The sequence below is a fragment of the Leuciscus leuciscus genome, assembly GCF_965113295.1.
Source record: "Leuciscus leuciscus genome assembly, chromosome: 18".
Classification (NCBI taxonomy): Eukaryota; Metazoa; Chordata; class Actinopteri; order Cypriniformes; family Leuciscidae; genus Leuciscus; species Leuciscus leuciscus.
The window spans coordinates 24594072-24606190 of record NC_138742.1 but is presented as its reverse complement, the minus strand read 5'-3'; the positions used below and the strand labels follow the sequence as shown (position 1 = coordinate 24606190).

General features: G+C 37.2%; 1 protein-coding gene across 2 annotated transcripts in view; it reads right to left on the bottom strand.

Moving 5' to 3' along the window:
• The window catches only part of arhgap46b (Rho GTPase activating protein 46b), a 71216-nt gene that overhangs the window by 29961 nt on the left and 29136 nt on the right, over nt 1–12119 (bottom strand). The window contains exon 2 of one of the 2 annotated variants that reach the window (XM_082145032.1): nt 5619–6056. In XM_082145032.1, the coding sequence (XP_082001158.1) occupies nt 5619–6056 (438 nt within the window). Of the gene's footprint in view, nt 1–2833; nt 3163–5618; nt 6057–12119 lie in introns of those variants that run through there. The other variant, XM_082145033.1, reaches the window with a different exon arrangement.

The following is a 12119-nucleotide window of genomic DNA, read 5'->3' as shown; positions in this document are numbered from 1 at the left end:
ACCAATGAGCGCTTGGGTTGAATTCGTTTACAACAAAGATGCCGCCATTGCGTCTGTTATAGAAGATATCGACAGCGCATTAATTTTAAAAGAGGAACAGAGAACCGCGATCAAGGTATTTGTCAATCGGAAAGATGTTTTTGCCGTCCTTCCTACGGGATTCGGCAAAAGTTTAATTTATCAGTTGGCCCCGATGGTCGCTAAGAAGATGGGGCGCAATGAAAACCCTGTGGTCATTGTGGTTTCTCCGTTGCTCTGATTGGTTGTAGGTCTATCCAATAGAGTTTCAACCTGGTTTGGTTGAAACACGCCCCTTAATCACAGCCCAATGGCGCAGTATCAGACTCATATTCTGACTAGAATCTGAGTATGACGACGTCAGGCTAATTAAAAATAGGAACAAAGAAGCAAATTACAAACAACAGGACAAATACAATAGATATACAATGTTTTTCAGGTACAGTAGCCTAGGTTTATTTAACATATCATGTAGTAAGAAATATTACAGAAATTTAATACTTAAATGTAAAAATAAAACACTGTAAAGTCTTCAGTGTATGAATTAGCCTAAATATAAACTGATACATACAAAAGTGATTCAGTCAAAAGCAGTCAGTGATTTCTTTTATTATTATAAATATTAATGAAATGGATGGCAACAATTTATTAGCCCTTTAAGAATGAATGCATGGATTTCAGTAAATACACCAAAAAAAAAAAAAAAAAAAATGTACATGTAAATGTACTAATTACTAATAATAGTAATAATGATTATCGGCGGGTTTTCAATGCAAAACAACACAAATATGCCGCAAATATCACTGCAAATATTTGAGAATTACCACAGCAAATTCAATTGTTTTGGTCAGCAAAAATCTGAAATAGTCTTGTGAAATCTTAATTGGAATATGCAAAGATAGCTGTGTTTCAAAACCTAGTGAATAATGCCTAGAAATGCTGTCTAGGTAGGCAGCTCAATAGGTTCACTGGTCAAGCTAGTGAATCAGAATGGGCAGCTGTTTACCACAAGCTAATCAACCTAGTCCTGCTGGTTACGCTAGTTAAGAAGCATAGAGGAGATCAGCATTCAAAACATCACAAGCTAGTCATTATCAAATATAAAATGTAACAACAACAAAGACACTATAGCATTACAGTCAACCAACCAGTCATATTGTCTATGAAAAGAATAACAAAAATATATTATATATTACAGTTTTGTTACTCATATTACAAATGACAGTATGGCTCTACTCACCCACATAACAGAGAACACAAAAGTCACAAAATCTGGAACACTAATACATATTTGTAGTGTGTGTACGGAGCCAAAACGAGGGCTCTTTGTCCATCTCTGGCAAAAAATCAACTCACACACATTGGCCCTCATTTATCAATCTTGCGTAGAAACGGGCGTATATGTTGGCGTAAGATTATGCTTACACTCCTCTCATCGCCTGATTTATGAAGCTGTGCGTACCTTTGAAATCCAGGTGTACGCAATACCTGCCCTTGATAAATGCCGCGGCTGAAAACGATCGTCATTAGAATAACACGCCCCTATATATTCAAGTCTCCGCTTCCCCCACGCCCTCATTTTACGCCATGGACACACGGAAGACGGCAAAGAAGAGAAACTTCTTTGAGAAAGAGAAAGCGAAACCAGGGAAGTGGAAAGAAACAAAATTGATTTCTAGATTTTTATTATTAATGACACTTATTGTTATTTAGAAGAAGAATGTCGTTATTATTATTATTTGTATTATTAGGCTATTATTATTTAAAAGAAGAATGTCATTTTTATTATTTTGTCAGTCTGAATAATTTTGTTGGTCATTGAAAGCCTTTCATTACTGAAGCCAGTCCGTGCACACCTGCCGGGCCTAACCCTGGCCTAACCATCGTTTCAAAGAATAGTACAACGGCGAGCGCGTCGAGTATAAACGCCTCGTCCGTTTGGGGAGGTGCGCGCGCAGTCTGTGGAGACTCGCGCTGCGGAGCCAGGCGAAAGTATTTAACAAGGCTTGAAACGTCAGGTAAAGCGCACAGGCTCGCAACTGAAGGAATACATATGCCTACAAATCAAATGCTTTGGTAAAGTCACACAACTTAAACATTGAAGTCCATGTTGCACAAAAATAAACACTGAAGTTTATAATTAGCCTACTATGTTGTTTTTTTTTTATTTTTTACAGTGGGTCATAATATATCATATCTTTTAGTTTGTCAGTGCGTTTTGTGGTGTTAGGAATTGTTTTTCTGCGCATTCCCGCACTCAAAACGTGCGTACACCACCTCCTGAGCTGGCGTAGGATTTGAGCGTGCCGTACGCCAACGTTCATATTGATAAATCTCAAAGTCACCGTGGTTTTGGGTGTACGCCAGGTGTACGCTGGGAATTTGGTGTACGCACTTTTGATAAATGAGGGCCATTGACTTTAAGCCAGAGAGATGGCCCATATGTTAAAGGAGAGGGGGAAGAGCCCTCACGATGCCAATGCCCGATTAGAAAGAGGATAAACACATGCACACACATCTCTACCCCCATATTCCAGCTCATACGGTCAGACGGGTGCACTAGCAGATTCAATTTCAAATTTCCATAACTCCAACTATGACTCTAACCAAAGGCTATGTTTAAGAACCAAAACAGTTGTCTACCTAGACAACATTTTGGACATCATATGCGTGTTTCAAATTAAATCAAACGTTTGTTTGAAACATTTCAACATTTAGAACGTGCCCTAATGATGCCCAAAGGCTGCTATCCACACAGGCAGTTCTCCAGGTTTTAAAACACAGCCCAAGAGCCCCTAAAGAGTGGACATCTTACCCTCTCTGACATCCACAGGACATGCAACATAAGTATAGAGATCCAGGTTTCCTCCATGACCTCAGGGACGTGCGGTGTGACTGTACCCAAAAACAGCTCAGTGTTACTGGGCTACGGCAGCTTGTGCTGGACGTCCTCTAGCTGCTGCACCACACACACACACACACACCAAAAATATGTACAGGCTGGAACACTTGCCCTACTTTAATTGAGTGTGAGCTGCTAATGTGCTTTCCTGAGAACTAGTGCGTGCGACTCAGTGTTACTTCACTATTACTCAGGTTGACTATTAGTGCTTATCAATATTTTGAATTAGTTTTTACTTTCATGTTTTTAATGAACCCAGTGTTCATTTTAATTGCATAATTTGCAAAGCAAATAATTTTTATGGTGATGGTTTTAGTTAGCAATGATAAACTTGACACTAATAATGAGAAAATATGTAAGAAATAGATGCTTGAGAAATTAAAATCATGTTATTTTAGTATTATTAATATACCGTTATAGTATTTATTCATATTTTGAATCAGGGTTTATTTATATATTTTCAGTTTAAGTTTAAGTTTTTTGTTATTTGCTTTTGTTATCTCAAAACATTTCTATTTAGCTTTCATGTATTTAAGTAATTTTAGTATGTCAACTTAAACTTATTTAATTTAGGTCGCAAAGCAACATATCTAATTTAAGTTTTAGTTATTTCATTTTATTTCAGCTTTATTTCAAGTAACGGAAGCTATTTTTAATCACTTTAGTTTTAGTTCACAATAACAACACTGGATGAGAATTGTGTAGTTAACCTAAAAAAGAAACAACTGTGCGTCCTAAAATCAGCTGCTGAAAAAACCAATAGGTCAGAAGTTTAAAAGGGTAGACGCGCGTGTGTGTGTGTGTGTGTGTGTGTGTGTTTGTGTGTGAGTGTGAGCCACCCAAGAAGCTATACAATTAGCAAACAGGTATTAACACAGCAGTTTAAGAGGTGCAGAGACAACGCATTCCAGGGTGTGTTACGGGTGTGTGTTAACGGTGTGTGTTAACAAGGAAAAGCGTGTGACCATTTAAGGCTGATTTTGTTAGAGGAGTCTGCTAGGCACCTTTCTCTTTCTCGCTCTCATACACAGTGCTCTCAGTAGCTGGCGCACTACCAAATGAAAAGTGTATCTGTGCCAAAACAGCTTCAAGATTCCCAAATGAAGAAAATATTAGGAGAACAGACCCAGCATGTTATTTTTACCAGCAAAAAGACTGAGGCTGACCCAGAGAGACAAAAGTGTGACATCATATGCGTGTTAGACCAGATGAGAGCTTTTCCAGCATTAAGTCATACAGTGAGGCTCTTGGTTTCCAATGAAACAGAATGTCTGAAATGCTGATGATCATCTGCACAATTAAGTGAATGCAAATGCTTGCAGCTGTCCAAGAACAATTCATGCACTACTGGGTTCAGATATGCATTACAAAAGGAATTCATATAACCCGGCTCTATATCTAACACGAATGGATCTGTCACTGCCACAATAGTATAAAACTCCCCTGATATTTTAATAAAATAAAGCATATTTTGTTACCTTTTGGAACTCGGAAGGGTTTAATTTGAGCAGATGTGTTTTACCATCAGAGCTCATTCCCCAGTACATTTAATAATTCAAGAAAAAATATATACTTGCACTATTACATACCTTGGGTCACTAGTGACCCTATACAGTTTTTACAAAAAAAAAACTTATTAGAAACAGACATTTTAGAATTAAATTTTTTTCTTGTTATATTGTTTATAATGGATAGATTGAGGAACACTGAGTAGGTTGATGTCTAAGTTTAAAAAATGAATGAGGGGGAGGGTAGTGAATGACGTCCCGTGTCAATAAAGAAACAATGTTTGTGTTTAAGTGTTAAAAACTGGTCTCTTTTTAATTATCAAACGCTCCCTTGTTAACATACACATAACAACTTGGCTTCAGCTCCTTCCAGCCAAATATAGACACAACAGCTTCTATAACTGTGTGTATCAGTGAGAGAGGGAGGGCAGGTGATAGAGTTCTTCTTGCAGGGCAGAACTGGAAATGTAGGGTAAACTAAGTTACTTATTTTCAAAATAGACTAGTTGGTGGGTTGCCTGAATGAGTAGCTTGTTTTAAGGAAGCTACAATAGATGGTCATGTTGACAAAGCGCTTGTGTGTATACTAGCAACTCTATACTAGCAGGATACTAGCAACTCTAGTCTAAATGAGTGCAAAGGCAGATTTAGCAAGTATTTAACATAAATACCACAGACACTTGGGGTTTAAGTTATCAAGAGGACTAGTGTCGTTCTCTGGTGCCCTGAGAACAGATTCCACAACAACCAAACGAACCACCCGAAGAGTGTGAAATGGACTCCGGTCCACACCAAAAGCTCTAGTGTGAAAGTGTCAGGAGCAAGAACAGCAGCCTGTGCAGAACTAATGTGCTAACCAGACCACGATGAGTCAAGATGCTGAGATTGTGGCCCAACAAAGAGACAGATTAAATCACCATTCCTGGCAATAAGAAATCCCATTAAACCCAGCCATGAAAATGTGTGTCACAGAGAGCGGAGCTCAGGGGTTTGACGTCACCAAACCTGTATGACTTTCTTCTGCAGAAAGAAGATACAGTATGTTGAACAATGATTTTTTTGCCCATACAATGGAAGTCAGTCCAAAACAACATGGGACCACAGATGAAAAAGTCATGCAGGTTTGGAATGACAGATGGTGAACTACTACTTTAATTGTCACCATGAGAAGTCCAAGTTTAATTGCTCACCTATTTCCCTGGTTGCTTCTCTCCAAACTGTCCCCTTTGCCCTTGGACGATGGCGTCTCCCTCCCACTCTCCTGCTCCAGTGAGGAGGACTGAGTGGATGAAACCAGTCCAGGCACGGGTGTCCGTTTGCCATCCGCCGGTCCTCTAGGGATCCTCCCTTGACCCCTCATCTCGACCTCAGAGCTCCTCTTCATGGCTTGGAGTTGCGCTAGAGGCACTATGTCGCAGTTTTGAGGCCTGTGCCAGACCGTCTGCTGGCTCGTACAGTTGTAGTAGTAGAACCGATTGTTAGTGCTGTCGAAAAGCTCCCACCACTGGTTGCCGTCCGACTGACGGACAGGGGCGCCGGGCAGCGGTTCCCACCCGCACTCGCCGGTCAGCAGGTTGACATACATGCGCTCCCTCGAGCGCGGCTCCACGATCTCCACCCAGTCAGACCTAGAGAGAGGACACATGGGTGATGTAGTCAGAATATTTTCCATTCATTAAAAGTGGATGGGAACTGAAACAGTCAAGCTGAATTGAATTGCACTACTATTTATAAAGTCTTCTAAAGCCACAGAACAAAAGAGTCATACACATGACAGTATTTTCATTTGGGAGTGCAATACCCCTTATATTCACAGTTCAAATGAGGAAGTCCTATTTAGACTATAGAGAAGACGGCACAAATAAGAACATGATTCTGTGTGACTCTTCACTCGTAACAGCTGAGGAGAGCTGTACTTTAACTTCAACAGGAGTGTGCAGGTGTGAGCCAGGAAACCTTCAACTCACAATGACTTACCATGGTTCAAACTCAACACACACTCACGCACATGGTAAACCTGCGGCATCAATCACTCATCTTGCGGGATTCGTCACCGGTTATGTTCAGACAAACATGCACACATGCAAGTTTTCCCACAGTGTGTTTTTGGAAAATGTAGTGAAACCTCTTCCCTCAATGTGAGGTCGAATGGGCTTTCAGAGCCAGAACTGTCATTTAGAGACGACCAGGCACACGGCCCGGAGACAAGAGCATGGAATCGTGGGTAAGATAGGGGATCTGGCTCTTTGCCTTTCCTGCTTTGCTCTGATCTTCTCTCACCAAGAGTTACAACAAAGGATCTGAGGCTCTCTGAGACGTTGTACTGTTTCAGGAATTACACGCTACAGAGAAACATCTACAAAAAACACAACAAAACACCTGTTCAGTCCAAAACACAAATGTCAAAACCTGAAGTGCACCTGTTGCTGTCTTTTATGCAGTTTATTATTTTTGTCTGAATTTAAGCCTTTTCTTCACATACTGGAAAGGAGTCATTTAAGGTCTAATAAGTTTTTTTTTTTTTTTATCTTTGAGTATGATGTCATGTGACACATATAACAACAACCCACTCAAAAATGCCACCAGATTGACCCTTAAAAAAGACTTGGAGGGATAGTTCACCCAAAAATGAGAATTCTGTCATCATTCACTCACCCTCAAGTTGTTCCAAACATGTATGACATAATTTTTTTTTCTGTGGAACGCATTTTAAAGCATATTGGTCACTAAATAGTTTTGGTTACCATTGACTTCCACTGTATGGACAAAAATAAGACATTTCTCAAAATATCTTGTTTTGCGTTTCACAGAAGAAATAAAGTCACACAGGTTTGGAACCACATCATGATGAGTAAATGATGAACTATTTGATTTTGGTGTCACCAAATCTATTTATCTATTTTCCTCTATATTAATTTCTTTGACTACAATAAAGCAAGTTCATTTAAATGTAACCAAATGGAGCTTAAAGTTAACTGGAAAACATTGACAAATTCATTTTAGATTTTTTTTTAATGATAACTATCAACTCATAACATTTTACATTTTTAACACTTTAAGTTTTTGTCCAATGAGAATAAGCCATCAGAACAGCAGTAAAAGTGTGCGTATACACAGCGAAACTGGGGGGAAAAAACTACATGTGCTGACTGGGTTTTGCTTAAACCGTTTAACCAATAACAGAATACCATTTAAGGCATTTACAGAATCTTACAGTTAGTTATCAAGCATTTAATTATTGTAAAGGCATTAGTAAAATCTTATGAAAATTTAAGTGACTACAAAAAATTTAATTGTATACCAGGCAGCTTTCTGTTGGTCAACACCGTGAATTCACATGTAAAACGAAATCTGTGAGGGGAAATCTTTCTCCCTTATGCAAAATTATAGGACCAATTGAAATGACTGGATTTCGCTCTCAAAATGTCACCAAGCAATGGTAAATGTGACTGAACTTTAAACATTAAATGCATTCATTTTTATATTTTCTCCAAAACCGCTACTTTTCCAGAAATGAAATAACACTATTTATAAAAAAACTAAACGCCGTGTTGTCAAAGTTGATATTGTGGCGTTGTATATGGTCAGACAGCATGAAACATGAATATACGATTACAAGGTTTCTGCCCGACAGCGACAATTTACAGCTTAGTACATAATATCATTACATACCAAAACGTCATATCAAAACATCAATCCAATAAGAACAACAATCCAAACTGTTCCAGCATGCTTTCCTATTACCAAAACACACCAAAAACACTAAACAGCATTAGACTCTACCTGTATAGGATCCCACACACACACACGTCTGTGTCACTCTTCTGAAGTCATGATGAAGTTAATGTTCTGAAACCAAATCCAAATCCACACAACAGACTACACTGCCTGAAGGCAGGGACAATCCCTCTGAGTGTGTGTAGGCGGTGAGAAGAAGTGTGTGTTCGTGTGTGAGAGAGGCATCTACCTTCACTGTGAGGGTCTTTCCAGGACAGTGAGTCCGTCGGCCCTACACTATCCCAGCGTGCAGAGGGAGGGCCATCTGCTGTGTAATGGGTCAGCAGCGGCCCTGTAAACCCGACCACAAGCCCTGACCCCCCACACTCACATGACCAGAGGGACGGGAATAGAAAGCCTTTGAGCTAAAGGGCATGTGTCGGAAGAAGAGAAAAGGAGTCTGTGAGATGATGGGAGGAGATAGACACAGAACAAGAGAGTGAGAAGTTACTGTGACCTCTGTGACTAAGTGTCTTTCTCCATGTGATTAAACTTTACACACCAAGCACAGACCAGCACGTTATTGTCCGATCACTCGGAGTCACCCTGAGGCATCTGGAAATAAAACCGGATGCAGTTTCATCAATCATGATATACACTACTGCTCAAAAGTTTGGAATAATTAAGATTTTTTTTTAATGTTTTTGAAATAAGTCTCTATGTCACCAATATAAATATAATAAAAACTGTAATATTGTCAAATTATGTTACAATTTGAAATAACTGCTTTCAGTTTTAATATATTTAAAAATATATAATTTATTCCTGTGATCAAAGCTGAATTTTCAGCATCATTACTCCAGTCTTCAGTGTCACATGATCCTTCAGAAATCATTCTGATATGATGATTTGATGCTCAAGAAACATTTCTGATTATTATCAATGTTGAAAACAGTTGCACTGCTCAATATTTTTGTGGAAACCATGATACATGACCATTCAAAAAAACATATTAATACTATATTCAGCAAGGACCCATTAAATTGATCAAAAGTGACAGATAATGTTACAAAAGATTTCTGTTCTTTGGAATATTCAAAGAACATTTATCAAAGAATCATGCTTTTTTTTTTTTTATCGTTTTCCAAAACTAAACAAAAATTAAACAGTTGTATTACCATTTTCCAAATTGATAATAATAAAGAGTCATTATTAATTACTGATCACCAAATCAATGGCTGCTGAAAATTTGAAATCTGAAAGCTTTGCCATCAAAGGAATAAATTACATTTTAAAATATATTCAAATAGAAAAAACAACAACAACAACAACAACAGTTCTTTAAAAAATGTAATACTATTTCACAATATTACAGTTTTTCTGTACTTTTGATCAAATAAATGCAGCCTTGGTGAGCAGAAGAGAATTAAACCATCTTTATTATTCCAACTCTTGGCCAGAAGTGTAAAATACTGAAACTATTACACTATTTCAAGTAAGAGAGGCATAGGCAGGATTTGTTGTTAGGATGGGCATCTGAAATAAACTGTATGGATTGCTGGGCCTATGGGTCTGTTCCTCTAGTTGTTTGTTTGCATGTTTACAGGAGAAATCTTCACAGAAAACATGGTTCTGAAAACCTCTCCACAACAGAAATCTTACAGTCACACGATGAAAACAGAGCCGTATTGTTTGAGAAATACACCCCAATTCTCTGACTAGATAAAGACAGTATTGAGCAGGAGAAAAACAAAACTCTGTATAAACGATCACAAGCGCTTTTGTGTCGGTGCGTGTTTCAAAGGAAAATATGCTTGTGCTTTTGGAGAAACGGCCCCCAAAACAGCCTGGAAATAAACCAGACTTGCTTTTCTCTGCTTGCCTTTCATGCTTGCCATTAATGAACATTTAACTTGTTCGAGATAGGCCTGTCGCGATAATTAAATAACCGTCTGATCGCGATTATTTGATCTAACCGCGATTGTTTTAGACAACCGCGATTATTGCGCTCTTTTATAGGCCAGGTGCACAAGGGAGTCATGGACCAAAAGAAATAGACAAGCACTAATTAAGTTTTCCAGCAATATATTCAAAGTCATCTGGAGCCATTCCATAGCTTAATGTGAGGGACAGAAATATATTTACATCGTTAAATTAAAGTTCACGGAAACTCGTCTTCCCTCCTCTGCAGCTGTCAATCATTCTCCATTCAGCATTCAAACAGCGCGCCTCGTCCGGTTACGACAGGAAACTCTCACCAATATGATATATTTACCTTATAATACTTGATCTGTAGAAAAGGGGCTGTGGATTTGCATAAAATTATTTTATTTTGCTGGAGTTAATTGTTGTTTCTAAACGACTCGCTACCGTGTGCCTGTTAGATCACACACAGCACAAGGACTATGAATTGGCATCAAACGCACAATAACTGGAATTTAAAACTGTGAAGAAACAAACGATCAATAAACTGTTGGACAGATATACCCTAGGATTTGTGAGCTCGACATTTCTTTGCTTTGTGCAGTGAAGTTTTACATGCGCAGTGACCCTATGTTGCTTTGAGCACATCATTCTGCACCCGCGAAACGCATACGTGCTTTGTGCCGCTCTGTTTTGAAGTGTTTCATATTTTCGTGGTTTTTTTGCACTGTAAGATTATTAAAAGCCTATCTTGTTCTGTTCTTTCGTATATATCATATCTTGTTGCCCCATTAAAGCTGCACAATACATTTAAAATAGCATAATTTAATTGTATATTATTTGTGTATAGTGTGTAGATAGACAGACAGACACACACACATACACACATACTGTACATACATTTGATGCTCAAGAAACATTATTATTATCAATGTTGATATGATTCTTTACATTCATATATATAAATAAAATGTAATTAATACATGAATTAATTTTATAAGAGTACTAATAGTAATTTGTCATTTGTTTTTATCAACATGTTTAGATTTCATAAAATTACGGTGCAGATTTTTTCAAGAATTACTTTTGCTGCTGATTAATACATTAAGTTTATTAAGAAAATTGTCATAGCTATTGAATACATTTATTTAATATTTAAAGGTGTAAACTGTAATCTTACACTGCAAAATGATAACTTACAAAGGACTAAATTCATCACAATTATTTAATGAATGAAGCACACAAAAAAATTATGACAAAGCCCTAAAACAGACAATTAATCGCCAAAGCCCTAAAACGGGCAATTAATCGCCAAAGCCCTAAAACGGGCAATTAATCGGCATAACCGCAATTATTTTGCAGACAATTAATCGTCACCCAAATTTCATAATCGTGACAGGCCTAGTTCGAGAAGCATTTGGGTGTTAAATGCGTTCTTGGACATGAGATTCAGTGGTTGTGTGTGTCTACTCTAGACCATACTGTACATGCAATTTTAAACTGCCCACCAGAGAAACTTTCCTCCTCAATTTCCTCTTTTTATGTTACTATTCTGAGATCAGATGTGTGACTTTTCTTGACACAAGGAAAATGCAGATTGGTGTATTTTTATATGCAAATAAAACAATTTAATTATGTAATATACAGTATATAGAAACAAATATGTAAATAACAAAAAAATTAATCTAGATTATTAAAAAATAAATTATGAATATGTAAATATTTGACATAACAAAAACATTTACAACAAATTAATTTATTTTGGCATTTTCTATTTCTATTTTTTGACATTTTCTATTGAAACAGAAAGAAAAAGTATAATTAAAAATAACTTATTTAAAACAAATAATACAAATTTTGGTAAAATGTGTGATGTGTCCATAAATATTTTATTTTAAAATGTGATAAAATAAAATATTTGTTTTGGCACATAACACGTTACATATTAAATGAATTAAACATTTTTTTATTAAATTAAAACTAAATAAATTAAATGTATTTTACAAACATTTCATGCACATACATAAAAAAATAAACAAAATAATTTCAAT